The sequence below is a fragment of the Oryza sativa genome, chromosome 3, assembly GCF_034140825.1.
Source record: "Oryza sativa Japonica Group chromosome 3, ASM3414082v1".
Taxonomy (NCBI): Eukaryota; Viridiplantae; Streptophyta; class Magnoliopsida; order Poales; family Poaceae; genus Oryza; species Oryza sativa.
In genome coordinates, this window is record NC_089037.1 from 30,156,286 (window position 1) to 30,184,221 (window position 27,936).

Sequence of the window (27,936 nt, forward strand, 5' to 3'; positions counted from 1 at the left end):
AAATTTTCGGGATCTGGAAGTTCGGCTCCGCTGGCACAATCACACACAGCAAGCAGATATGATGCTGAAAATGGCCCAATCACAAGTCCACACAACAGAGCAAGAGGGGATGGCATCATGGCAACAATGTTATCTTTGACACAAGAGACAAAAGGCTAGAAGAGTTCGATAGCTGGCTGCACGGTTTCATTGACACGCAGCAACCTGGCTTCACGTGGTCAAGTTCACTTCACTGCTTGCTCTATGGAATAATAAAAATAAAAAGTCTAGCTTCCATCAGTTTGCAGGTCATGTGTGCGAATACCTGGCTAGCAAGTTATGGGAAACGAATTTGTAAACAGGCGTATGAGTACAGAATCTCATGGCATTTCTCCCCGTTTCCATCGTAATCACTCTTCTCGGAGACGGAAGTCCATGCCGAAATCAACACCGTCACGGTCATGGGGGTGTGCATGAAAGCTGCAGAAAAGAACCACTGGTTATTAGGGAATAATAGAGGAAGAAACTTTTTGCTTGTTCTGTACAAAAAGAAACAGATAAGAAAAATAACTTTAATCCAAGGAGGAATTATGGGATTCTACACGCATGTAACTTTAATTTTAGTACTACTACTGAAATGGCTGGCCTAATTTCTGCTGCTGCAACTGCAGTACGCCAGTACGTCTGAAACTGCTGCTGCAGATGCCAAATTACAGATATATGATTATCTCAAGTGCTACAGTACTACTCAACAATCGAAGTACAATGTACACCATGATAAAGATCGCTAAAGGGAAACTATGCAAGGACTTACATAGTTCAATCAGTGATCAGCATGAACTATCCTCACCACCATACAGAGTGTAAATTCATCAAGCATCAGTATTTCAGTGTTCTGTTCACTTAAACAGCATGTTCAAAGTCAAAAGATTAAAATTTCAAACAGTCAAACAAAAAAAATCAAGCAAGCTATTTGGGATGTTTTGACTACTAAATCATATGGCAATTCTGAGATACATTTTGTATGTTTACCACAGAACTGAGGTATTGGTATTTATCAATGGTTACCCATGGATCATACTTCTCTGAACAAGCGGCTATTACTTGCACAAAGCTACTATACACTGTAGTGAGATAAATCACTAGTTTGACATACATTGGAGAGGCAGACCCCTATTGAGAAAATATTCTCAAAGGTTTTCTCCATTACACATGTCCACGCCTCACTAAGTAGGTTAATGAAAAACCCCATTATGACTAAACAAAGTACTGATTAAAAACAAACAGTCCTAGTGGCACAGAATGAATAAAGCATGGCAACTGTTAGGTCCAAAAGTGCTCTTTGGTAGGGTACCCAATTATTGGATGTTAGACCTGAGTAACACCTATCCACAGAAACGGGCTAGCATGAACTAATCGGATAATTGTCGGCTCGTCCTTAATGAAAGTATCAACACAAAATTTGTATCCACTAAAAATTGGAAAATTCAATCACATTATTTCCAGAACTTATAAAATGTAAATTCCATAAACATCCACAGCGTAGATCCAAGCGCAGATTCACAACAAACAGCAATAGGGATGCTGCTTGAATGTGCTGAATTTTGCCCCAGAAACATGAGGAAGAACTATTGGGGCATGCTTGCACAATTTTGAACTCAGAGAACAGACATAGACAGATTAAAGACGAGAAATTAGCTAAAGCTATTGTTTCTTGGCCACTAAAACTGTTTAAAAAATGTACAAACACACACTCAATGTTATCAAAGCACACTTCTGAACTACAGCATTGATCATTGATCAGGGCCAGAACTCAGGTCGATCTGCTGCTTTTGCATGCAGGTGGTGTAAAAACCTTTGTTCCTTCATAATACAAAGGTGCGCAATCCTTTTGCACATTCTCTAAAGGGGTAAGAACTCAAAAGTCGGGACTAATTCTTATACATCAAGCAATCCACATAACATCATGAATTCATCCAAATGAGCAGATAATCAATTCAGGGAATCCATAATCTAGATTACCCCACAAAATAACAGGAAAAACAATACTCAGGATACACCTCAAGTTTTGGAGCAAACCTATGTGCTCATTCAATTCCAGAAGGATATTAAATGCATTCCAATCTCATTACAATATCAGGCAAATGCATCAGAAAGTTGGATCATAACAAAAGAAAATTCAAGCCCCCGTTTGTATCAGTAGATCCAGTATGCAAATTTCATAATCAGAACTAAGCATCCTGATCTATTCAGTTCTAGTATAATTAGCACGGCCAATAACGGTAAGTATTGGGGAGAATTGGAGCAAAGGATCAAATCCGCTACCTCAATTTACTTTCGGATCGGGCATGGGGAAGAGGCCCCCGCCGGCGGCGGCCGCGGCGCGGGGCGGCGCGAAGCCGAGCAGCTTCTGCAGGTTGGTGCGGATGCTGATGGAGCAGAGGAAGTAGAGGAAGACCATGGAGCAGTCGGTGGGGTCGTTCCCGGGGACGCCACGGTGGCTCATGCGCTGGACGAGCGGCACCGGGGCGAAGGGCAGCTTGGCGACGGCGCGGCCCTCGAAGAGGGAGTTGAGCAGGCCGAAGACGACGAAGAGCACGGCGGCCACGACGGCGCCGGACTTGAGCTTGGAGAGCGACAGCTCCCGCGCGGCGTCCTTGAGGCTGGTCTCGACGCGGTCCATCTTCTTGGCCCGCGACGAGGAGGAGCCCGCGGGCTGGGAGGACCCGGAGGCGCCGGCGCCGGCGGAGGAGGAGGACGAGGAGTTGGAGGCGCCGGCCTTCATGGCGTCGAGCTTGCGGGAGTGGCGCTCGATGGTGGCGCGGAGGGAGTTGTAGGTGGCGGTGCGGTAGATGAGGAGCCAGGAGATGGCCTCGCAGAGCACGGCCGTGGCGCCCGAGATCGCCACCACCGAGAGGCTGTCGCCGTAGCGCAGGGAGGACAACGCCGACGCCATCGATCGATCTCTTCGCCGCCGACGCCGACGCCGACGCCGCCGCCGGACGGGGAGGGAGTCGCCGGCTTGGAGGACGGGAAAGAGATCTCGATTTGGCTGCGGAGAGTTTTTTTTTTTTTCTCTCTCTCTTTGGACTTAGCGGCGGTTGGCCCCAGCCGTATGGAGGTTGTGGATTGACTGCGGTGGGGGGCAGGTATAGAGGTGGCCAAACGGGCGGCCCGGCCCGGCACGGCACGGGCACGGGTCCGGCACGGCCCGTTTCGGCACGGCCCGTTAGGCATGGCTCATGAAACGGGCCGTGCCGTCCCGACCCACGTGCCGAGCCGCCGGCCCAAGCACGGCCCGTGGATGGCCGGGCCGTGCCCGTGCCGGCACGGCATGCGTGTGGCCCGCCGTGTCAGTACGGGCCCGTGAATGAAAAATGGGCCGTGGACGGGGCACGGTTGGCCCAGGAACCGAAATGGCGCGGAGGGATGCGATGCGGACTTGCGGAGGTGGCTGGCGGGCTGGGCCATCAGCTAGGAGGGGTGCTCAACGGACTTGCGGAGGCGGCTAGCGGGCTGGGCCGTCAGTTGGGAGGGATGAGATACGGACTTGCGGAAGGATGAGATGCGGACTTACTACAGTAGCCGTGCCGTGCCGTGCCGGCCCGCGGGCTCGGCCGGCGGCCCAAGCACGGCACGGCTACTCGTGCTGTGCCGGCACGGCCCGTTACTGTAGCAGGCCGTGCCGGGCCGTGCCGGCTACAGGTTCCGCCGTGCCTCGGGCCGCCCGTTTTGGCCCGGCCCGTTTGGCCACCTCTAGGCAGGTAGGTGGCTGACGTGTGGGCCATGCTCGGAGGATTTCCCTAGCTAGAGATTGATCCGGCAAACTATAGTTTTAACTTAGTTTATACAGAACTAATATGAAATTCCAAGATCAGGCCATTGTACTGATATGAAGTCGAAAAATACAAGAAAAGGGTTGGCATGTTTCTGGGGATCCTGAAACAAGTTCTACTTGCAAATTTAATCTTTTATTTACTACATCCATCTCATAATATGATATATGCATATATATTAAGAATCAACTTTTAAAAGGTTTGGTCAACAATTAGTATAATATGAATTGGACTTTATTTACTGAAAATAATATCATTGATTTGATATTTTAGTTTACTTTATATGGTTATAATTTAGTTGTTATAAAATTATAGTATATGAGAAATTATAAATCAAAAATTAATCTTGGAGAAAATACATTCTTCTTGTTAAGTTTGGAGGAAAAACAAAGGATTTGGATTACTAAGGATTAATTCCTTTGGGTGCCATTTGGTTTGTAGGAATGTAAGTATAGAAAACCATTAGAAATTTTTCCTTCCTAGAAGTTGTAGAGAGAAATCATTTGAAAATTTTCATCAACTCATACCTTTTTTTAAAAAAAATAGATTAAAGTGTACATGCATTCCTATTTCTTTTTTTTCCTATTTATAGGGGTTAAAATTCCTCTAAATTGAATAAACCCTATTCTGTTGACTTGTTGAGTGGCACAGTGTTGAGATCAAATGTCATGGTAATTTGATACAAAGCATTTATTCCTGACGTTATTTGTACTACTCCTATATATTTGCGTGCTTATTTTTTTTCCGAAGGAAATGAACTGAGAAACTTGGTATCATATTCGAAGGCCCAAGAGAACGAAGGTGGTAGCTTAGCTCTCCTACAAAGCTTCAAAAGAAAATAATGTCCTCTTCGAAGGGCAGAAGACTAGTGCAGCAGATTTCACCAACCGAAGACTGCAAGGCCTTCACGAACGCATGTAAAAAGGGCCTAAAAAGGAATTGAAATATCGAATTGAGGGAGAAAAAGCATACCGAACTATCCAATTTCTATCAAGTTAACATATCAGCCACAGAGAGGTAGGGACTTCATCCCATTCCTATGAGCAAGCAACACATTCGTGGTTCCTCTGAAATGTCAGAACTCAGAAATATCAGAAGAACCAGATTGATCTCCTAATGTCTCAAAAGGAGATGTGAAAGAAGAGTCCACAAATTGGACAGTTTGGTAACTGATTAACCTAATGCTAGTAGTGACAGTAGACTAATCCATTGCCAGGGACTGTTCAGATTTCAGAAAAACAGAGGAAACTTTTACTCCTCTGGAGCCATCCCGTTTGCTGTAGTAAAATGGTGGAGGTGTCGATGGAATTGTCTGATCCTATTCTTTTTTTTTTCCCTACGCAGCGTCAATATCTGGATATAGCGCAGCTGCGCGTAGTACTCGTACGCAGCGTCAATATCTGACTCGTCGGCGAAGAGGTAGCCGCCGCGGCCGCGGTTGAGGAGCCGCACGTACTGGCCGTTTCTCGAACGGCGCAACCGCCACGCCAAGCCCCCGCGTGGGCCGCAGCACGCCACCGCGCATGAGGATCGGCGACACGCCCAGCCCCGCGGGACGCAGCAGGTCGAGGATCGACTCGAAGCCCCCGCCCGCGGCCACGCCCACGCCCCGCGGTCCGCGGATCCGTTCGGCCCCGGGCTCCAGCTGCGACCTGCGAGGGCTGTCACCTGCCGGTCGACGAGCTATCCCCCGGGCTGCACCGCGTGCGCATGGGCTCCAAGATGAAACGTGGCCACTGGCCACGGCCTCCCTCCGGCCGCTCCGGCGCCGACACGCCTCACCAACCGGATCGCGTGCGGTTTCCTGCCCGCGTCGCCGGCGAGCGGCGAGCGAGAGAGAAAGGGGAAGAGAGAGAGAGAGAGAGAGAGAGAGAGAGGCGAGGTGTTTGTTGTTGCGGCGGTTACCGCCGAAGCGCCGAGGCGGGGCGGCGAATCCGATGTGGCGGTCGCCATTCACTGGCATGCGGGGCCCACATTTTGGGGCTTGTGGAGGAACGAAACGGCGGGGAGGAAAGCTGGCGGCGGCGCGGGCGGCGAGTTGGCGAGTGTGCTCTCGTTCCAGACACCGCCAGGTGGGGCCACGGAAGCTAGGAACCCCGTGTAGGGCTTTGTTTGGATAGGCCGAAACACCGGCCCATCTCGTCTGTAGGCTGGAATTTTGGCGAAAATGTCGCGTCCGAATTTTGGCTCATCCAGACAAAAGGCCGTACCGATCTGCCCGTAGCAAGCACACGTACGATACGAGACGACGAATCAAGTCTGACTTGTACGGGAACGGAGTAGAAGAGCCGATTCCGACTCATTTTTTTTCTTGTTCTGATGAAACGATACATTGTCGTCGTCTTCGATGGCTCAAAGCTCAATCCGGCATCGGGCAGCTGCGGCGAGGAAAATCCACCAAGGCACCAACCACCGGCGTGCTTGATTCCAATCGATCGCTTCGGTGCTGGCTGCTGGGTACAATACAATGGCGGCGCCGGAAGCGGAAGGGAAGGTGAGGCGGACGAGGCGGCTGACGCCGGAGCAGATCGACCGCGCCATTGCCTTCGAGAGGAGAGGCCCTTCCGGTCGAAGCTCCTCGACATGCTCGACGTCCCCGGGAGCGTCATATCGACGACGGCATGAAGCAACACCTCAGGGAGACCCTCGCTAAGGCCGCGCGGCACGTGGAGAAGACGCACCACATCAGGATGGAGTACGAGGAGAGGGTGCTCCGCCGGTTCGTCTTGCACGGCTACGTCGACGTCACCGATAACGAGGACGATCAGGTGGGAGACGACGACGACGACGATGGCGACGATAAGGATGATCCACCGGCCTCCTTGATCCGTCCCCTAAGCTCGGCTCCAGTGGATACAGTGGCGGACCCGAGGATTTCCCTAAGGCCCGGACAAAGTTAACTGTTATCCCCAAACTTCCGATGGTGGCACGCTAGCTGATGTATGATGAAACTAAGAAGTGTACAATAGTACAAATTTAATTGTGGTCCGAAATAGAAGTACAAGATATCCTTTAGGGATGTACTAATAAGTAAGATGGGCAGCGGAATGCAAGTGTGACTTACAAAACGTACGCTCGAAAAATGAGGGACTTTCTCTCCATCTCTCAAACGCAAGTTTATATTTATCATGGCAAGGCAAATTAGAACGCTTCTCTCAAACGCAAGTCTCTTTCTATCGTGGCAAGGCAAATTAGAACGTTGGTGCTCACGTGTTCCAGAGGGCAAGTCGCAAATTGGTACTGTACTAGGTTTTTATTTTTAAATTGATTTTATACGGATCGACAAGGCAATGAAAGAGCTTCATAAAAACTGACGGGCAACAGTGTATGCACAAGTCTACAGCATTCAAAGCTTTGATAGCTCTCCTACAAAGCTTCATAAGAAAACAATGTCCTCCTCGCGGGCGAATTGCAGTATTGCACAGACCGAAGCCTGCAATGCATGCAGGAAGGCAACTGAAAGGGCATAACATAAAAAAGGATTTGAGGGGAAAAAAATGCATACTGAAGTATCCAATTTATAGCAAGTCACAGAAACAATTAACAGAGAACTAACGACTTCAGCACATTCCTATGAGCAAGAAGCATACTCATAGTCATACTTCCAGCGAAGTGCCAAAAACATCAGAAGAACAAAGCCGTCTCCTAATGTCCAAAAGAGTTGCGAAAGAATCAGTCCAGGACTGTTTTTTTTTTTTTGGTAACTGATTATCTTATTGCTAGTAGTGACAGTAAACTGATACATTGCCAGGGACTGTTCAGAAAAACCAAAGGGGACTTTTCTAATCCTCCAAAGCCATCATGTTGCTGTAAAATGGTGGAGGCGTCGACCACACTGTCCAGGGGAGGCCGGGAGGGGAAGAAAGTGTTGCCTGGTCCTATTCCTATCCTTTTCTCCTATGCAGCATCAATATCTGGAAAGCGCAGCCGCCTGTACCCTGGTGTCACAATGTCAAAGGTGAATGATCAGAATTAGGAATCCAGAAAACAAATTACATTTACTGAGTGATACAATCAAATAATTTATGTTACCGATACAGTTGCACAAGACATAATAACACTATTCCATTTCTAATAATAGGAGTAGGAGAGGGCTTGACCTCTCTTTCTCAAAAAAGAAAAGCACAGGGCATAAGCAGTGAGAAAATAGCTCCTTATTTTTAAGATTCCTAAATTAGATCACCAGCATATACTTCAAAGTAAACAGCGGAATGTTGAATGCGAACAGATAACAGATATGGAGTACACGATACAGCATGAAAGCAGGCAAAACCCATCAGCATGAAAGCAAATTTAAACATTAGTTTTCTGCTAGACTAATTCTGTTGTATCAGCGTAGGTATTAATGTGTATTGACTTCTCTTCACCGACATGCTGGATATACCTTTTCTATAACTTTCTATAATCACACTTCCCAGTGGTAAAACACACAGCTAAACAAAAAAAATGTCTGACAGTGTGATGAAAGTTTGGCAAAACAAATAGCTCCCTATTTCTGACAGAAGAACAATAGTGTGCAGAAGACTGAATGGGTGAGTTCATCAGTGAGAAGTTTCTCACCTGGTGTACCAACCATGAACACCACGACCTCGAAGTAGTCAAGTTCACTGGGAAGATCAGTGAGCAGAGGGAAGGGCTGCCCAAGACTGCCTGCTCGAATAAAGATGGACATGTTCCGGAAGCGAAAGTTGCTGCCGAGTCGATCTTCCAGGACACTGCCCAGTTCAATCAGACTCCTTCCAGGGACCGACAGATTTTGCGGGCCCGGGATATTGAAGTTCCCATCATCATCAGCCACCCTAACACCGACTTGTATCTCTCCAGAGCCTCGGCGCTGTAGCCCACAAAGCTGCTTATGCAAATTTGAAGAAAGATGTCAGTGGACAGTGAACACAGAGGTATAAAAACAGACTTGAACACAGAGGTATAACTTGACATAGATGACACAAATAGTGATCTCATTTATAAGAACCCAATTCACCAATTGACATCTAAAGAAGAAGGAAGCTACTTTTGCTTCAAAGACATTCAATCAAAAACTTTTCGACAAAACTAGCTGCTCGTAATTGACTTTGCAGTTACAGAAAAGGTGCAGTAAAAGAACTTATCAGTACGGACAACCAATTGTAGTAATCACTTACTGATCCTATCATCAGAACTTAATTCCAAGCAAATCTATCATCAGAATTTTATCAACCAAAGAACATAATCTGTAACACAAGTTGAAGCTACTGCAGACCAGGAATCAGCAACAACTAGTCCGTTAATCTCTGAACTAACAGAAGAATTAGCCACAAGAGGCAGACTAGAACTATGTTAGTGGACACAGAGGAATAGAATAGACTTGCAAATGAGCGCTAATTCGGCATAGATGCATCTCATTTAAGAACCCAGTCCACAAATTAACACCTGAAGCAAGAAGGAAACTACTTTTGCTTCAAATAATTTTAACCAGAAACTATTCGGCAACAGCTAGCTGCTTGCAACCGAGTTTGCAGTTACAAAAAGGTGCAGCAAAACTAGAGTCCACAAATTTTGTCAATACTACCGACCAATTATAACTACCACTGAATGATCCTATCGTCAGAATTAGTTTCTCCAAAGAACCCAATCATTAACACAAGTTGAAGCTTATCGCAGACCAAGAATCAGCAAGAACAAGAACAAATAGATTTAGATCAAGTGTAAAGGTTTGAAGAATTGACCACAACAGGCAGAATAGTATTTGCACAACTAACAGAGCATGGCAATTGGCAGAGCAAGTCTTTGATCACACAATACCTAGAACACATACGTCTCCACAAATTTCGCGCAACAGAAATGGTAGAAAGAGCACTTCTATTTGCAATAATAGCCGAACAGATCAATCGCCGATCAAGTTTGCAGAATCACCAAGAACTGTGCAAGAAATGAGGGTGCGGGTAATGAACTCACCCATGCTGCTCCTCCCACCTGGAACGGTGGCCTCTGCACCCTCGTGGGGATGACCTGAACCTCCCACTCCATCATCGAGCTGAAGCGCGCGTTGAAGCGGTCGATGCACTGGAGGCTGACGCCCGTGTTCCAGCGTTGGTACTTGCCGTTGGTCCGGAGGGCCCTCAGACCTCCATTGAACGAGCTCGCGTTGATGAGAACAACGCCTCCGCCTCTCGGGCCCGGGACGGTGCGCCACATGACGTTGGTGTCCATCGTCTCCAAGACGCGCTGCGTGACGAGGATGCCGATGTGGCCCTCGTCCGCGCCCAAGGGCGTGCCGGCGACGTAGCGGCCGTAGGCGCCGCGGAGCAAGATGTGCGGGGTGTCTCCCCCCAGGATCTGCACGCACCACACGGTGTTGATCAGCCCGCGGCGGCAGTCGGTGCGCACGCGCACCCCCGACTCGTCGGCGAAGAGGTAGCCGCCGCGGCCGCGGTTGAGGAGCCGCACGCACTGCCCGTTCTCGAACGGCGCCACGCCAAGGCGCGCGGGCCCGTCGCCGGACGACGCGAAGCAGATCGAGTTCAAGCCCACGCCCGCGCCCGGCTGAACGTTCGTCCCCGGGCTCCAGCAGTGAGGGCTGTCGCCTGTGCTCGTCGACGAGCTCCCGCCCGTGCTGCTGGACTCCGTGCCGAACATGGCTTCCTGCCCTCGTCGCCGGCGAGGAGCGAGCAGCAAGCGAGAGAGAAAGGGGGAGAGAGAGAGAGAGAGAGAGAGAGAGAGAGAGAGAGAGAGGCGAGGTGTTTGCTGTCGCGGCGGTTAGCGCCGAGGCGGCGTCGGGTTTAAATAGGCTCTCGGCGACGAGAGAGGCGGGCGGCGAATCTGACGTGGCGGTTGCCGTCCACTGACATGTGGGGCCCACATTTGGTAGGCACAGGGAGACACGTCACCTGCGTGGAGCCTGGCTTGCCGAGGAAGGAAACAGCTGCCGCCTGCTGGTCCCGTCCTGTGCGGCGGCCGCTCGCAGACGACGGCGGCGGAGCGTCGCGGCCGCGGCCGTCCGAGCCTCCCGTCGGCGACGGGATTCTCTTCAGCAAAGCCCATGGCGCCGGTGTTTGGAGGGAGTTCTTTGGACACCGGACACGGGCACGGGGCACCCAGACCGGCCGGAAAGGCGGACACAGACTGGCCTCACCGCGGCGGCGCGCGCGGGTGGCAGCTGCTGGAGCGACGGGCGATACGGTGGATTAACACACAACGCAAGTGATGGGCCTGGTGAATTCTGTGAAAGACAAAAAAGTTCAGTTTTGGTCCTTATTTAAGGACCGAGTTTCGATCAAGTCCCTCAACCGCAAAAAATTTACAAATTACAACACATCCCACATCTATCAAAATTCAAAACCAGCGTAAATGTAGTCCTAAGATAGTTTAGACATTGCTTACAACCAGAAAAGAAAATAGCGAGACCCAATATCAATAACATGAAAAAAAAACATGGGAGACACATGTCATCAATTCCTTCATTCTTTCCTTTCCTCTGGGGATCTAATTTGGTCTTCATCCACCTATCACTCTTGGCAGGATCGAAGGGGGACTGCACCGGCGAGAGCTCAACGACGCGTTCGTTGACCACAAACTACTCGGCGCATGGCGTGGGCGGGCTTTAGAGCTCCATGCCTCTACTGCTTGATGAGGCTGGCCTCATAGGAGGACAGGAGGCGCAACGCCGCTACAGCACCATGGCGACAAATATTGACGCTATGGAGAAATCTTCGTCGAGGCCATCGGGCCCATGGCAGCGAACAGGTGGGCGATGAGTCGACGATGCCACCGCCGAAGGTGAAGGGGTCAATAGCAGTAGGTTAGGAGCAATGGATCGAGAAGGAGTAGAGAGGGCCGGACAAGGCGGGCCTCGTCGATGTTGTTGAGATGTCTTCCGGCAAGCTGGCGAGGCCAAGTGGTGGCGGTAGACAAGACGACAGCGCATCGAGCAGACGCTCAGGTGTGCGACGCTGAGGAAAAAGGAAAAGAGAAAGAAGGGATCAGGGTTTGGGTTTGAAGCCATCCAATGGTCTAAACTTACAAAAATTTGAGAGGTGTTGTTTTGTCAAATGTATGATCGGTAGTCCTCTATGCTAACGCGAGAACCTTATCTGTATCTTAAGCAGTCAATCTCATTTAGCTGTAATTTGAATGTTGGATTGGATTGGATTGAAACTAATGTTATTGTCTCTTTCTTTATTTATAAAACAAGAAGACATTTATTTCCTATCATGTCTGCTATATTTCATTTGAATAAACACTAAAGTGATGATACTTTTCACTAGAACATGATGTTAGTACTACCTTTACTCTTTTAGCGTTAGTATTTGATTTATTACTAAATATTATACGAAACAACACACGTTGATGTTATATAATTGAGTGAAAGTATAGCATATTAGACATATAATTTTTAAAAAAAATTAGAACCTAAAGCCTCGAATTTCTAGAGATGTTCCTGCACTGTGAGTGTGTGACACCAATTAGGTGTCGCTGAAGCTCTAGATGAGACTGGCACATCAATTTGTTTGCCACTAGTGAGTGTACGTTTTTATAAAGTTTCTCCCAAGCAGTATGTTTATGCAAAAAGTTTTGGTAAACAATATATCTTTTTAAAAATCTCAAATAAATTGTGGGTCTAAAGTATAAAAAAGTGTGACAAAGCCACGAGGTGGTAAATACTCATCTATCTTAAAATATTCTTAAAATATAGCAATTTCTATGGATAGACTAGAAATTAATCTCTCCTTCTACTTTTATATATGTTGGTGGGTTATTTTTTTAATAATAGCTAACGAACATCATACAAAAGTGTAACGAATTGACGCTTAACAACAAGTCTAGTAGTATAGCTAACTATTGGCTATTAGCTCATATTAAAGTTAACATGTATAATAGGTTAACTATAAAGTTGGCTCTATTTTTTTTTCTCTACTATCTATTTCTCTTACTATAAATTTAATTAATGTAAATATTTTGGAATACGTGTATAGTTAACTCTTTCATGAGAGCCAACACTTCTCTTTTATTTTATGAGCATTAATTGCTAGACGTACTAAATTTCTTTTATAAAACTCTTATAAACAATGATCTCAACCATTTGATTCAAATAGATGAAAGTTATAGAAAATCTAGATATACTCACAGCGTAACACGTAGTGTCATTAAGAATTTTGTACATATATACTCTTTTTTTTTAATTTCTCTCTTTCATATAAGCTTCGGGTATCTCAAACATAGTTGTTGGATGGACGCTTAGGAGAAAAAAAACTGGGTTTTTTTTAAAAAGAATCGAACCAACGCGACGCTAAGAGCAAGTTCAATACTATAGCTAACTACTAGCTCCAAATCACCTACAGTTAACTTAATAGCTAATTCATCAATAGTAGTACTGCACTATTAATACATGGTCACACCTATCATACACATGTTGTGTCTTGGAGCCGTATTGCAGCTGGCTACAAAGCCCGCTGCTCTTTTCTACCATATTTTATTTTCTCGATATATGTTTATAGCTGGTATATAGTCTCCTATTATACCTGCTCTAATCCATGGCATCGCTGCTGCACGAGGGGCTGGTGTTTAAAACTTTAAATCAGTGACGAAGTAATTTTCGTGCAGGCCAATGATAGGCTCCAACAATTCTATGCGTTTGAGCCGTTGTGAGAAAGAGGATATTCCTCTCATTCTCTGTGCACATGCTTCACAAACTGATAAACGGTGTGTTTTTTTAAAAAAAATCTGTATAAAAGTTGCTTTAAAAAAATCATTTTAATTCATTTTTAAAGTTTAAAATAGTTAATACTTAATTAATTATGTGCTAATGCACCCGTGCATTAGAAACGTCTGGCTCTTATCTAGGGTGCTTAACTTTGATCACATTCTAAGCACCTGTATAAACACTTAGCATTGGAGATGCCCTTTGCTCTAATTAGTTGATTCACTCTCTCTTCTTCTTCTTCTTCTTTTTTTTTTTTTTTGGCAACGGCTGCATGCATATGCAATGGCAAAACATGATACTCCATCCCTTCCATGCATTGCAACATGAAGCCCTTAATTGGGGCGTTTAACTTTTTTTTTGATTTTTTAAACGTCCATGACTTGGCGAAGACCACGACACACACGGTTCGCGTTCCCTTCTGGCTGGCGTCGCACGGGAGACGGGATGAAGGGAGCAGTCGTACTTCTTTCTCGAGTCGGTTTGGGCTTCCAAGCCGAACCACCTATCCCGCGCATCCCGTTTCCGTTCCGACTACTCTTCCTCTTCCCCCTCTATATATCGTTCCGCATCGACAGCGATCCCCTTCCCCAACACCAACGCAACGCCTCGCGTCGCGTCGAAAGAAAAGGTAAAAGGCGAAGAAAATTAGCAGAGAGAAAAAAGAAAACTCTAGGTCAGCCATGGCGACGGCGCGGCCTGCTCCATCGTGGGGGTTGCTGGATAGCGTGGTTCGTCTCCACATGGTGGGTGAGAGGACGGAGCCGGATTGGGCGGTCATCGAGTGCTCGGAGACGAGGGCTTACGTCACCCTGTACAACTGGCACGACCGCCCCGACGGGACGTCCCCGTTCAGGCTGTCGCCGTTCGACGGCCTGGAGCTCCTCGTCCGCGTCGCCGACGACCCTCCGTACCCCACCGCGCTATCCATCCGGCTCCACGGCGACCCCGACAAGGACGTGCGGCGCGGAACCAAAAAAATATATTTGAAAACTATCATATCAAAAAGTGTATGTTGGAAACATGCGTGCGCTGAATAGCAATCCTAGTAATGGAGAGTCCACATAATGTGTAAAAAATGTGCATGTTCCCTGCAAACTTAAGGTTCAACTTTACTTATGCGAAATTGCGGATAGGAAAAAAAAACTGTTTCTACGGATCGCAAGACTATGCATTATCCTCGAAAAACAATTTATACCTTGCATTGTAGCATTTAGAATTTGTTCCAACATATAACAACTTTATATTTAAAATCTCTTCCCAACCAATTACAATTTTCCACCATTTATTTATTTTTTCATCCACTTCCTCTCTCCCATGTTTACTTACATATGTTTTTGATAACCATGTCCAATCTCAAAACTTCTTATCTTTTAAAACGGAGGTAGCAAGGCACATTCTTCTCATGATGTTAGATCGTCTTTCCTCATGTAAACAAGTACCATGGACAGTATCCTAATGTACAAGTTGTATATTTCTCATGTAATTTCAAAGGTGTTAGTTCTTCTGGTATGTATAATGACCATTAAAATATCTAACATGTAATAAGACATCGCGTTGTAACTTGTAAGACGTGTATACTCTTGTTACGATATGCGTGTTTTTATTAGATAATGGAATTAAATCCAGCCTATTGTGAGACACGTGTAGTCTGCTTGTACTCATGAGTTGTCATCTTAGATAGATGGGGACCACAAAAATTGGGTCAAATGGTATATACGCGCGCATTACTTTTGAAATATTGTTTATTGATGTTAGTATTATCCCAAAAGTGCATTTATTTTAAAATATTGTCATGTCAACTTTATTAATGTTATCATTCTCACAAAGTACACTTTATTAATGCCAATATTCTCACAAAAGTGCACGAGTTTGTTTGCAGCATTGAGAAAGATGAAGGTTAGTCCCATTAACAAGGTATTTATAGTTTGAACAAAAAAAATATTATGTGCATCATGTTTGACAGATTAACACTTAAAAACAATTCAAAACAGGCTTTAAAACATGCGAGTAATCCGCAAATTAAATCTATTCTAAAAGTAAGATTTTGTATATCGCTCTGATATATCAACATACCACCATTCCATTCAATCAACATAAAAATGTATACATAATGAAAATATTACTATGTTTTTAAACTGTACAAATTTTTAGTGTTAAAGCCGTGAAAAGAAAACACGTGTAAAATTTTGAAAAATCTGGCATTATGATGGGAGGAAACCGAAGGGCAGCAGTCGCCTGAAATTTAAAAATAAATGCTTCCATGGAAACGCTTAATTCCCCATTTTAAAAATAAATAGGGAATTTAACCTTGCCACGTCACCGATCCGCGCCTCCCCCAGACCAGCCAATCACAGCCCGCCTCCCGCTCCAACCCTAACACTATAAAACCGCGGCGCCGCCCGCCTCTCCCCTCCACCGCCTCTCTCCACTCTCTCTCTCTCTCTCTCTCTCTCTCTCTCTCCAATCTCGAAGAGTTCCAGAAGCTTCCAACCTTCGGCGGCGAGATGAGTTCCTCTCAGGGAGGCGGCGGCCGCGGCAAGGCGAAGACGACGAAGGCGGTGTCGCGGTCGTCCAAGGCCGGGCTCCAGTTCCCCGTCGGCCGCATCGCCCGCTACCTCAAGGCCGGCAAGTACGCGGAGCGCGTCGGCGCCGGCGCCCCCGTCTACCTCTCCGCCGTCCTCGAGTACCTCGCCGCCGAGGTAAACCCCATCCCTTCCCCTCCCGCTCGATCCGCGTGGGATCTTCCGATCTCGTGTCCCCCGAATCGTGTGTTCTGATCACCCATTGGCTGTGTTAATCGCAGGTGCTGGAGCTGGCCGGGAACGCGGCGAGGGACAACAAGAAGAACAGGATCGTGCCGCGGCACATCCAGCTGGCGGTGCGCAACGACGAGGAGCTGAGCAGGCTGCTGGGCACCGTCACGATCGCCGCCGGCGGCGTGCTGCCCAACATCCAGCAGGTCCTGCTTCCCAAGAAGGGCGGCGGCAAGGGCGACATCGGCTCCGCCTCCCAGGAGTTTTGAGCGGGTTTTTCTCATCGGGTGGATGAAGAGGGGATCGCCCTTTCGCCAATCTCTTGTCTGGATCGTTCATGCGATGCTTTTTTTTGCCCATGTTTCCGTGTGGTTGGGGGTGTTTGAACTTCGTGGCATGTAAAAAACTCTGGGTTCATTAAAGGTGGATGAATAGATGATATAAACAAGAAAGAAATGATGGCTTCTTATGCAAAAATGCTCTTAATCCTCTGTTTCACTGTTTGCAAGATTGATTGAGTGATTGCGTTAAATGGTTTCGCTAGGATACGGATGTGGATTGTGGGGCTCTTAGGATTGATCTCACATTCTTGTTATTGTATACGCATCAAAAAATATGCTCCTTCTGTTCATTTGCAGTTGTCTCGGATGCAGTTCTAGTAGTATGATCTCATTCTTTGGTCTCAGGGCACGTTTCTTACAAAGCATTCTCATTGAGTGACCTGCCCACCTAAGATCCTTAAGAACCATTGAATATACCAGGCTTCAGAGTTGACAGGGAATCAGGGATGCACTTACTCCATCAAAATGCAATAGTACTTCCATTCATGAAACCAAATGAATACTTGTCTGTTAAACATCCAGACTGAATATTTTGTGATCAAAGAAACATCCAGACTGAATATTCTGTGGCCAGTAACACAATAACACAACATCTAGACATCTACCGATCAATCTCTCGGTTTCTCACATCAGAGAGAAGAGACCTGTACACCATCTACTGATCAATCTCTCAATTTCTCACATTAGAGAGAAGACTTGTGCTAGGTACCTGACTAACAAAAGCGCCAACACTGCTAACTTTTGCAGGCTTGCAGTGTGCGTTGTAACTTAACTTGTAATTCGTGTTGCAGTGTGAGTGTCTGATCAAATTCCTGAATCCTGACGACTAATTCAACTGCGTTCAGTTCAGTTCAGTTCTTGTTGCTAAGGATGTTAGCCCTCATGGCCTCCAGCTCCGCCATGTTCGTCTCGACGGCGCCGGAGAAGGACGGCTCAGGGATCGGCTCCTCCGTCATCTGGGACAGCCGGACGAGGCTCCTGGTGGCGAGCACCGAGCGCGCGTCCATGGTCTCCGCGGCTCTCCAGTACATGCACTCCGCGGCGCGGGTGGCCTGCGTCTTCAGCTCGTCGGAGTTCGTCGGGCCCAGCAGGCAGTGTGCCACGATCCGCAGCACCGGCTGGAACAGCTCCCATGGCAATGGCACCCTCCGCAACTTCTCCTCGGCGGCGGCAGGCTCGGAGGCAGCCGCGACGCGCGGCTTGTCGTCCAGCTTGCTGCGGTTCCCGGTCCAGGCGACGCAGAACTCGCAGAATTCCATCTTGGAGGAGAGCGGCATGATGGCGAGCTTGCCGTGGTAGAGCTCCAGCACGGCGCCGACAATCCGGGCGCGGCGCGTGGCGCGCATGGTGCCGTGGGGCTCCAGAGCGGGGGAGAGCACGGCGACGTCGAGCTCGGCGGCCTTGGTCTTGGGCGGCACCTTCGCGTCGTGGTACACGCTGGGGTTGGCCAGGTTCGGCAGCGACACGGTCTCGGCCTCCCCGGAGCCCCGCTGCGCCGCGGCGTGCGCGTACAGCGCCAGGAGCACGGCCTCGAACCCGGCGAGCGGCTTCCTCGAGACGGCGCGGGACATGTACACGCCGGCGAGGGCCGGGACGAAGCGGAGCACGGCGAGCTGGATCTCCGGGAGGTTCGACTGGAACGCGTCGTAGAGCCACCGGCAGAGCCCGTCGTTCCCGGCGCCCGACCCTTCCCTGCGGAGGCGCCCCACCACGGCGCGGGCGACGCCGGCGTCGTGGAGGAGCGCGTTCGCGGGGTCGTCGGCCGAGGCGAGGGTGCCCGGGAGCGCGGCACCGAGGACGGCGGCGAGGGACTCCACGGCTGACTTGGCGCTCTGGATGGGCTGCGGCGACGCGTCGGACGTCATCGTCGTCGTCGTCGTCGGCGGCGGCGGCGGCGGCGTAGGAGGAGGAGATCGAGAAGTTTAGGGTGATCGCGTCGGAGGCGCGGCTCTGTGGTGGGGAAAGGAAAGCGAGAGATCGGAGGAGGAATAGGGGATTTGAGCGGGCGCGCGTTGTTTGGGCAAATGCATGGTTACACTTTATTAGCTTAATTAACAAGAGGTTAAGAGCAAATCAAGGGTGCAAGTTTGGGTTTGGCTCGCGTCACCTTGCTATTTGGAGTAATGCATCAATGCATCAGTAGCTCCTCGACCTTCCTTCTCCACTAGCATTGACGCTATAACTACATACGGCGAAATTGTGTAACACAATTTCATCACAGAAAATTAAGAATTTGTCATTAGCTTGTAAATATTCGCTCTGTTTCAAAACAGGCTATAAGTCGTTTTGATTTTGGTCAAAGTCAAACTGTTTCAAATTTAACAAATTTTATAAAAAAGGTAATATTTTCAACACAAACCAAATATATTATGAAAATATATTTTAATTGTAGATTTAATAAAACTAATTTGATATTGTAAATATTAATATATTTATCTACAAACTTGGTTTTGTTTGACTTTCACCAAAGTCAAAACAACTTATAATATAAACGGAACGGAGGGAGTACTCAACCAAGAAAAAACATGGTTTGACATGCGTACCTCAGTATAAAAGATTTCTCTTTCTTTTCTCCTTTTGTTATTTCTGGGTGCACCACAAGCATATGATCCTTATTTAAGTATGAAATTCCATCTGTGGTCTTGTGGTTTGTGTTTGAGAGAAGAGATGTTGTCATAGGTTTCTTTCGAGCTAATATGACTTCTCTCTTTCTAATTTGAAATGCTAGTTCCGATAAAAGAATGAAAATTAGCCATGTCGCTAATGGTAGTTATGCTGGGTCCACTGGAGGCCAATTTTAATTTGGCAAGAGTAGCGACTTATAATTATCTTGCAATTTAACATTGGCTTAGCCAATATCACCCAAAATTATGTAAAATCGTGCAAGTGTGCCTTTTGTTTAAGCCCAAGATGGTGTCACGGTATTTAACGCAAGAGATTTCCTTTAATAAACACTTTTGTACAAGAAATAAAATAGTGATGCTAGATGCCTAATCGAGTACCACGTCATCATGAAGTTTGTTATCACCTTTTCAATTAGTTGTAAAGAGAGTGAAAGAAAAACAAATACGACCTACATCTACTATGTATAATTGATTTGATTTTGTTGATGTTGTTGAGTTTAGCCTTGTGTTTCATGTGCCTACAAATTATGATGTACTTCAAAATTCAGTAATTCACTGACCAAACAATTCATCTATAATTTACATATCTTAACCAAACAATCCATATACACTTTATTAGTCTTGGCCAAACACTCCACTTGCACCTTGTAGATCTCATGTGATTTCAATGATATACTGTAATAAATAACCACGTCATATGGATACACAAACATGATGGACATGTATATGACAGATCGATATAAGTTTTTTTATGTGAAATTAACTCTACACGTAAGCGTGGTCCTTTTCGCTACTTCCACTTTGCGCGATGGTATTCAATACATGACATATTTGATGAACGATTTTCTCATTATATATTCCAATAACTTTATAGTTTTACAGCGGTGCAACTTAAAAGCCATCCAAATCGAGAATGCTCCCAGCAAGGTTCTGTGAGATTATTAGCTGTATCACAGCGATTCAGTTGTCCGTATCGTACGCGACATTATCTCTTATACAAATCATACGTGTGATCATCACTTTCAGCTACATATGGAGTGATTCATTTACCTGTAGATATTTTCTTTTTCAACTGACTCGACACACCAGAAAGCCAAAATCACCACAAGAACTTAAAAAGAGCCTCTGTTCTGTTCCATCTATTTTACCCCGAGATATACATGCTTCGCAGTTGAAAGCAGCGAAAAACGCAAACCGGATGGCCCTGACCGGCCGGCGTTAAGCCACCGGGCACCGGCAGCGTGGGACCCAGCCTGCCAGTGAGACGGTAGACCGCCGCTACGCGCACCCAGCACCGCGTCCCCAAAATTCGGCACCGGAGCGGCGGAAGGGAAGAGAGGAGAGGAGAGGTGAGAGAAGAAGACGAGAAAGCGAAGCTGCTTGCGGGTAGAGAGGGGTGCAGTCGAGTCGCCTCCCCGTCCGTCTCCGGGGTAAAAGCCTCGCCCCCGCCGCGCCATGGAGCCCAAGTCGTCGGCGTCGGCGGCTCATCAGGGGGGCGACGCGCCGGCCGAGGCGCCGCGCAGGCGCGGCGGCGGCGGGAAGCGCAAGTCGGGCGGGTCGTCGTTCACCCCGTCGAAGAGGCACGCCAAGGAGCGGAACGCGGCCTTCCACGTGCCCCCTCACCTGCTGCACAGCGGGCCGCTCACCCGCGCCGCGCGCCAGTCGCCGCACAAGCTCGCGGAGGAGGCGGCGGCCGCGGCGGCGGCGGGGGCCGGCGGATCGGAGGCGGGCGGCGGGAAGGGTGGCGGGGACGTGATCCGGCTCGAAGGGGAGGAGGCGCCCACCGAGGAGACGCCTCTGGTGGACGAGGTGTTCGAGGCCGTCCGATCCCGCGGCGCCGGCGTCCATGTGGTCCCTACCTTCGCCGGTGAGGCCTCTGCTCCCTAACAGCTCCGTGATCTCCTCTGTTGGGGTGGTGAATCCCGGATGCGCGCGACGCGACGGGTTTCCCTCTTTGTCGGGGCTGCTGGTTTGGATGGCGTCGGTGAATTAGTTCACTGCGAAAGTATATTCCCCCTCTTTTTACGCGCGTATGGGAGCAAACATTTAGCATGTAGCGGTGCAATTCGTTGCTTAACGTTGTTAGTTACTGCAAATCAGCTAAATTGGTACGCGTACTGTGCATACTGGAGTGTTAATTGCAGGAATTTTTGGTAGATTTAGCTCAATTTCAGGGCATGGTCATGCTGCTGATTTAATTTCTCGAGATAAGAATTTATTGCAAGCATTGCTTTCATTAATTTCAGCATATAGTGGCTATAATGTGTTTACTTTTGCTTGCTGTTGCCTGTTGAGGAAAATGAGTTCGAGCACTCACTGTTTTGCTTTCTTCCATGTGATTGGGGTGTGGCCTGTTCTCTTTTGAGATATAGTAGATGTAGACAAACCTAGGTAGTCAGCAGCTTTGGAGAATTACCTGATCTGTCCTCAGCATCCATCATGTCTTGTTTACTTAGATAAAATTTGGTGCAATCCCATTTGCTTAATTTCCTGCAATAACTGCTGCAAGCTTCCTTTTCAACTTTAGGTCCATGTGGAAATTTTGCCTTGTTGCCAGTATAGTCAGTGTATATCTTTCACTCTAGTGTGATAGAAACAATAGAATGCTAAAGTAAATCTTGATAATTCAGTAATCTTCCCTGTTTCTTGTGCAATTGCAGTAAGCCATGTTGCACTATAATTAATCCTTGTGTTCTCTTGTGCAATTGCAATAAGCCAGTAACTATATCGCACTATTATTAATCCTTGTAGCTGTATAACCCTAAATTTTCCTGTGACATGTAGCTTCTGTATATCAAGTCACACCAGTAACTGTTTTCTGTAGGATTTATCTTTGTATAACCCCTCAATTTCCTATGATATATGAATCCTGTCTATTCAAGGTATATTGTCAACCACATTGTGTGTTGAGCACATGAGCTAAACCGTTTTTAAATATTATTTACCACACAATTCATTCCATCGATTCATATTTTGTGTAAGAGATATATCCTTTTGTTTTGTATAAGAAGGCACAAAAATAACTCTGATTTTGTTCAGGATGGTTTTCATGGAAGGAAATCCACCCAATTGAGAAGCAAATGTTGCCTTCTTTTTTCAATGGCAAATCTGACAAGCGGACACCTGAGATATATTTAGGGATCAGAAATTTCATCATGTTGAAATTTCATGCTAATCCTCAGTTGCAGCTGGAGTCCAAAGATTTGGCTGAGCTATCGATTGGGGAGGCTGATGCTCATCAGGAAGTGTTGAAGTTCCTGGACCACTGGGGCTTGATCAATTTCCACCCTTTTCTACCAGCTGGACAAGAGGAGAGTAAGCCAGAGGAGGCCCATGGCAAGTCTCACAGTGAGGAGAAAGCTTCAGTGCTTGAACAGCTGTTTAAATTTGAATCAGTTCAATCATATATGATCCCTTTACCAAAGAAAGGGGAAGTGGAAACTCCAGCTCCTCTGCCTAGTTTGCTTCCTGATCCTGCACTAATTGAAGATGTAGTTTCAGCAGCCGAGCCCTCTGTTGAGTACCATTGCAATTCCTGCTCTGTTGATTGCTCAAAGAAGCGTTACCATTGCCGGACCCAGGTTAGGTGCTTTTGTTTGTATTTGCAACCCCTACTAAAATTCTCCATATGCAAGTCATTTATTTGAATCCATAGTGCAATCAGATGCATATTTATGTGGTGTCAGGTTAGAATTTTTTTTAACAACCAAAATATTTGCACTTTTCATTCTTATGTCTGAGACCTCTTTCCAACACACAAGAAATACAACTTGAGGATGAAACTTTAGTGTAATTCAACACCTCTGTTAGGCACACTTTTATTCTTCTCGCTACTAGAATCAGTGTTGTCTTAAAAACTTGATTCGAATTGATGTCATTAGCACCTATAACTTCCGACCTTGTCTGAACTGTATAAAGTTGATTATCAGAGTAACAAATGCTGAATATTGACCGCCAAAGTTTAGCCTTGAAAGACGTTGTTGCGTTTCATCAAGCACTGAGATTTATAGTACTCCCTCCTTCCCAAAATGATCATCATATATGTTTATGCACCAAGACCAAGGATAATTTAAATCATATCAATCAAGACACTATGCACACATTCTCCCACAATGCATGCATCAATCAAAACACCATGCCAATTACACCTTAGCATGCACACATTCTCCCATACTGCATTAATTGTATTATGATGAAATCCGTGTCCATGCGGTTATGTGATGATCAATTTGTGAAATTTTGAATTCCATTACATGATGATCAATTTGGGAAGGGGGGAGTAATACCAATGTTGGTATCTTGTGATTCAACTTCTCTATTGCCTGTTGCCCTGCACTGCTCATTTAATTGTGCTGTTTTCTTTCTCTTCAGTGAAATATTTGTTATAGCCGGTTTCTCCATTCCATTTCTTATGTGGTCTTCCAAAAGAAAATACATAATCACATCTTAAATCTGAAGTATGGCACGGTTTATTTTCCTTTCATTTCTACAGGCAGATTTTGACCTTTGTTCTGATTGCTACAACGAGGGAAAGTTTAATATAGGCATGGCAAAAACCGATTTCATCCTCATGGATTCTTCTGAAGTTTCTGGTGCTAGTGGTACTAGTTGGACTGACGAAGAGACATTGCTTCTTTTAGAAGCTTTGGAAATTTTTGGTGGAAAATGGACTGAGATAGCTGAACATGTTGCTACAAAAACAAAAGCTCAGTGCATGCTGCACTTCCTTCAAATGCAAATTGAGGACCGCTTTCATGGCGATGAAGATATTAATCAAAATATCCAGGAAAACACAGAGCAAGCTTCAGCAGAAAAAGGCGCTGCTGAAATACCTGATAAAATGGAAGTTGAAGAGAAAGCAGAAGGAAAAGATACTGCAGGTGAGAAAACTCCAGAGAAAGCAGAGGGCAATAGTGTAGAAGCACAAACGGAAGATGGAAATGCTATTGAAAATAAAGATGCCAATAATTCAGGTGGCACAGATTCAGTTAAATCTCTAAACACTGATGAGCCAAAAAAATCTTCTGATGCTGACCCACCGAAAAGTTCATCCGATGCTGAACCTGTAGTGAAGGAAAATTCTGTTGATGTTGATACTTCTCGTGAAAATGCATCAAACTTTGCTATTGATACATTGAAATCCGCATTTGAGGCTGTTGGTTACTTCCCAGAACATGAAGGTTCATTTGCTGATGCAGGAAATCCTGTTATGGCACTGGTAAGCATGCTACCCTTGGAAATTTATTATTACCATACAGTATGTACTGTCCGTAGGTCTAAAAATTGTTTTTGCAGGCATCATTTTTAGCTGGTCTTGTGGAAGATGACACTGCAACCAATTCATGTCGAAGTTCACTAAAAGCTATCTCTGAGGTTTCTCCTGCACTTCAGTTGGCAACTAGACACTGCTTTATTCTTGAGGATCCACCAAGTGATGTGAAAGACATGTCTGGCAATGCAAGGTCAGCAATGGTTGCACTTTTATAACATTGAAACGCTATCATGAGATTTTGCTGATGAGCTAAATGCAATTTTGCAGTACTACAAGCACAGATGGTGATAAAAGAAAAGACAAGGATAAGACTCAAGATTCAATTGATAGTGAAGTGGAAGGCATAAATAAAAAGGGAGAGACGGTTCTATCTGTTGAAGGGAAAAAAAGTTCTCCCATTTCACCAAAAGGCCAAGACACAGACAAAAAGGATGAATGTGATGAGGACCCCTCAGTGGATCCTAAACACAATAATGGTAAGGAGTCAGATGATCCTGTTTCTCTGGATAAAAGTGTGTCCAACAACAAAAAAGGTATAAACTCCAGTAAAGATTCAGTTACTCCACTGAATATTACAAATCAATGTGGTATGATAACTTCTCAAGGGTTTGTCACAGGAAATACCATGGAAACAAGTAATCCTGAAATGATAGAGGACAAAGCAAGTTCTGAAGTCAACCCTGCTGATGATTCATCTTTAGAAGGCAAGGTTGAGATGAAGAAGACCAAAGATGCAGTTGCTAATGCAACTACCGCACAGGAACAAAAGCAAAGCCAAATATTGGAAAATGGCAAGATGGAAGGTATTTCATCAAAACCTTTATCTGATTCAAGTACTACAATTCAATTAAAGCTTCTCATTATGTACTAACCCTCAAGGATTAAGTTGTTTGCGTGTCATCTTATTGCTGCTAACATTACCTAAGATTCTTCATGTTACTAAAGATCCATCATCCATCATAATAATTTGTTACCAATTCGTGGTTTTGTCTGAGAAGCATCACTAACTAACTTAAATTGAATATTTAAGATTTTACCAGCAATCATATTACTTTATCATGTTCTTCGTTCATTAATATTTTGTCTGATTGGTTCCTGCCTGCCTGGCACGAACCCACTCTGTTAACACCAGCAACACACACACACACACACGAGGGTAAATCTGTCTTTATCAGTATATGCAACCTTATATCAATTATCTAGCACCTCTCACTAAGATTTGCCTGATGAGGGATTTATGATGTAGAATCATAATACCACAGTGAACTATATGAACTAGTACTACACATACAGGAAATGCAAACACTGCAAAGATGGTGAAAACTGTGAACTTCAACTCTGGTCCTCTTACCTACGATACCTGTCCTGCAGAACCTAAGAGTACTGAAGATGTTGCTGCCGATGAAGAGAACAGCTCTAGAGTAACCGCCAACCTCACGGATTCCATAACTAGGCTGAAACGAGCAGCCGCTACAGCTATTTCTGCAGCTGCTGTGAAGGCAAAACTCCTTGCTGACCATGAGGAAGAACAAGTCCGTCAGCTGGCTGCGCTGATGATTGACAAACTGGTAATATGGAACCCCACTCGCTTTACTCTCCGAATGGTCCGTTCTGTGTTATGCGCCTCTAATGATTTTTGTTCTTTTTCTCATGCAGTATCGGAAAGTAGAGGCGAAGGTGTCTTTTCTCACCGAAGTTGAACACCTGGTCCAGAGAACAAGAGAATACACTGAAAAGACTAGAAAGAAGCTTCTGATGGAGCGAAATGCGATAATCGCTGCCCGCATGGGTTCATTGCCATCTAGGCCAAACCAGCCCGGTGCAGCCGGCAACAGATTACCAGCTGGATATGGAGGCCCCATCGTGAGACCACCACCAAACGCAATGCCCCGCCCTAGCAGCTGATCGAGCTGACCGTGGTGATCCGGACAACTAGTGCTCTATACCCCCATTCTTTAGAGGGATATCTCGAAAGCCATGAACTGTGTTGTAGTAGTACCATTCTTTTAGAAGCAGAGAATACTGTATGACGATCTGTTGTTACTGCATAAGAGCTTCTATAAAATTTTTCACGATTTTCACTTTGGATGTGCTGCTTTCCGGATCGTGCCGTGCCACCTTTTCGTTTTATGTGAATGGTGTGCATGTGGCTCTCTTGTTTTGCCCCTGCACAAGGCTGAGGCCATCTCTGCCCATCTCCGACGACACATTATTTTAGAGATAACGGAATGAAAATCCCAGCCTCTGCACCATTTACATTTTTTTATTCTCTTATAAATTTGATGGTTCAGAAAAACACCATTACAATTCACGTGATTGACCCAGTGCAATTACAATTTACATAATAACAATTTGCATAATAGTAGTTTGAAACATGCTAGTAGGCTACATTTTTTTATTCGTGTTGGACAAAAATACAGTCAAAACCAGTGCGATTAAAATTTGCATAGTAGTAATTTGAAACATGTTACTAGGCTACATTTTTTCTGGGGCAATTGTTTATTTGACCCGTTTTGAACTGTAACTGCCAATTTGACCCTACTTTTTAAAGTTTGTTTATTTGACCCTCCTTTTCAAAAACGAAGCTCCGGTCTGATCCTATTCTGTTTGGGTGAGTTAACGGTGTTAATTTTAGGGTAAATAGTCCATTTTGCCCTTGCTTATTTGACTCTGTTATATCTTGCTTGTTTGCTTGTTTGACCCTATTTTATTATACTGTGTATATATTCAAGAATGTTGAAATATTTGTAATAATTTTTGCTCAAGTTTGACAGATTTGTCATTAATTTGACAAGTTTGAATCATTTTGTCAAATTTGACTTAAATAAAATGTGACACAATTATGACATATTTGACAAATTTGATTCATTTTAACAGATTTGACTTAAAATTGTCAGAATTTTGACAAAATAAATTAGACAAAATTTGACAATTATAACATATTCAACATCATAACATCTAATTTTGACAAAAATTCGACAGCATAACATCTAATTTTGTGGATCCCAAACTGCATTCAATAAAGCATAAACATATAGCCAAGGTCGAGCTCGGGTTGAGGTTGAGGTCGAGGTCCACTGCAGCCTCTGGGGGATCCACCACCGCCACTACCTTCCTCCGCGAGCCGCCGCCGCCGCTCCTTCCCTTCACGGACGACCGCCGGCGCATATCCCGCAACCATCGCCCCTTCCCTTCACAGCCGGCCGCCGGCGCGGATCCCGCCGCCGCCGCTCCTTCCCTTCACGGACGGCCGCCGGCGCATATCCCGCAACTGCCGCCCCTTCCCTTCACAGCCGGCTGCCGGCGCGGATCCCACTGCCGCCGCCCTCTACCTCCACCAGCAGGCGCCGGCGGGGGTCGGCTTCAAGCCGCCGCCGCCCCCTCAGAGCGCCGCCGATGGACCCGCAGACGCCGCCGCCATTTCCTCAAACGCCGTTGTCGCAGGCCCGCAA

The 27,936-nt window shown here is 46.2% G+C and overlaps 5 protein-coding genes across 6 annotated transcripts; 2 read left to right on the plus strand and 3 right to left on the minus strand.

The window, feature by feature from the left end:
* Positions 1-110: 110 nt before the first annotated feature.
* LOC4333937 (uncharacterized) lies at positions 111-3,103 on the minus strand. The gene is made up of 2 exons (XM_015777866.3): positions 2,305-3,103; positions 111-459 (listed from the first exon to the last, which is right to left on the minus strand). Exon 1 carries the CDS (start codon positions 2,933-2,935, stop codon positions 2,306-2,308), a length of 630 nt encoding a protein of 209 aa, XP_015633352.1. The 5' UTR covers positions 2,936-3,103; the 3' UTR covers positions 111-459; position 2,305.
* A 4,252-nt stretch (positions 3,104-7,355) lies between these two features.
* On the minus strand, positions 7,356-10,952 carry LOC4333938 (uncharacterized). Its single transcript, XM_015774859.3, has 3 exons — positions 9,750-10,952; positions 8,376-8,664; positions 7,356-7,753 (listed from the first exon to the last, which is right to left on the minus strand). The coding sequence occupies exons 1-3, from the start codon at positions 10,428-10,430 to the stop codon at positions 7,713-7,715; spliced, it is 1,011 nt and encodes a 336-aa protein (XP_015630345.1). The 5' UTR covers positions 10,431-10,952; the 3' UTR covers positions 7,356-7,712.
* A 4,962-nt stretch (positions 10,953-15,914) lies between these two features.
* LOC4333939 (probable histone H2AXa) lies at positions 15,915-16,723 on the plus strand. Its single transcript, NM_001418967.1, has 2 exons — positions 15,915-16,193; positions 16,298-16,723. Exons 1-2 carry the CDS (start codon positions 15,999-16,001, stop codon positions 16,514-16,516), a joined length of 414 nt encoding a protein of 137 aa, NP_001405896.1. The 5' UTR covers positions 15,915-15,998; the 3' UTR covers positions 16,517-16,723.
* Positions 16,724-17,042: 319 nt separating this feature from the next.
* On the minus strand, positions 17,043-18,578 carry LOC4333940 (uncharacterized). The gene has a single exon (NM_001418966.1). It carries the CDS (start codon positions 18,451-18,453, stop codon positions 17,440-17,442), a length of 1,014 nt encoding a protein of 337 aa, NP_001405895.1. The 5' UTR covers positions 18,454-18,578; the 3' UTR covers positions 17,043-17,439.
* Positions 18,579-20,548: 1,970 nt separating this feature from the next.
* Positions 20,549-26,572, plus strand: LOC4333941 (SWI/SNF complex subunit SWI3D). Of its 2 annotated transcripts, XM_015776797.3 has the most exons (8): positions 20,549-21,079; positions 22,252-22,793; positions 23,705-24,430; positions 24,508-24,674; positions 24,752-25,017; positions 25,102-25,287; positions 25,856-26,052; positions 26,141-26,572. In XM_015776797.3, exons 1-8 carry the CDS (start codon positions 20,668-20,670, stop codon positions 26,387-26,389), a joined length of 2,745 nt encoding a protein of 914 aa, XP_015632283.1. In that variant the 5' UTR covers positions 20,549-20,667; the 3' UTR covers positions 26,390-26,572. The 2 variants fall into 2 exon arrangements, with proteins under 2 accessions (XP_015632283.1, XP_015632282.1); XM_015776796.3 differs by having other exon boundaries at positions 24,752-25,287.
* The last annotated feature ends 1,364 nt before the right edge of the window (positions 26,573-27,936 follow it).

Coding starts and splice junctions, on each gene's coding strand:
- LOC4333937 (XM_015777866.3), bottom strand. CDS start 2,935: ATGGCGTCGGCGTTGTCCTCCCTGCGCTACGGCGACAGCCTCTCGGTG.
- LOC4333939 (NM_001418967.1), top strand. CDS start 15,999: ATGAGTTCCTCTCAGGGAGGCGGCGGCCGCGGCAAGGCGAAGACGACG. Junction 16,194..16,297: donor TCGAGTACCTCGCCGCCGAG/GTAAACCCCATC, acceptor TGTTAATCGCAG/GTGCTGGAGCTGGCCGGGAA.
- LOC4333940 (NM_001418966.1), bottom strand. CDS start 18,453: ATGACGTCCGACGCGTCGCCGCAGCCCATCCAGAGCGCCAAGTCAGCC.
- LOC4333941 (XM_015776796.3), top strand. CDS start 20,668: ATGGAGCCCAAGTCGTCGGCGTCGGCGGCTCATCAGGGGGGCGACGCG. Junction 22,794..23,704: donor GTTACCATTGCCGGACCCAG/GTTAGGTGCTTT, acceptor TCATTTCTACAG/GCAGATTTTGACCTTTGTTC. Junction 25,288..25,855: donor GGAAAATGGCAAGATGGAAG/GTATTTCATCAA, acceptor CCTGTCCTGCAG/AACCTAAGAGTACTGAAGAT.
- LOC4333938 (XM_015774859.3), bottom strand. CDS start 10,430: ATGTTCGGCACGGAGTCCAGCAGCACGGGCGGGAGCTCGTCGACGAGC. Junction 8,665..9,749: donor AGGTGGGAGGAGCAGCATGG/GTGAGTTCATTA, acceptor TTGCATAAGCAG/CTTTGTGGGCTACAGCGCCG. Junction 7,754..8,375: donor GTTCATGGTTGGTACACCAG/GTGAGAAACTTC, acceptor TTGTGACACCAG/GGTACAGGCGGCTGCGCTTT.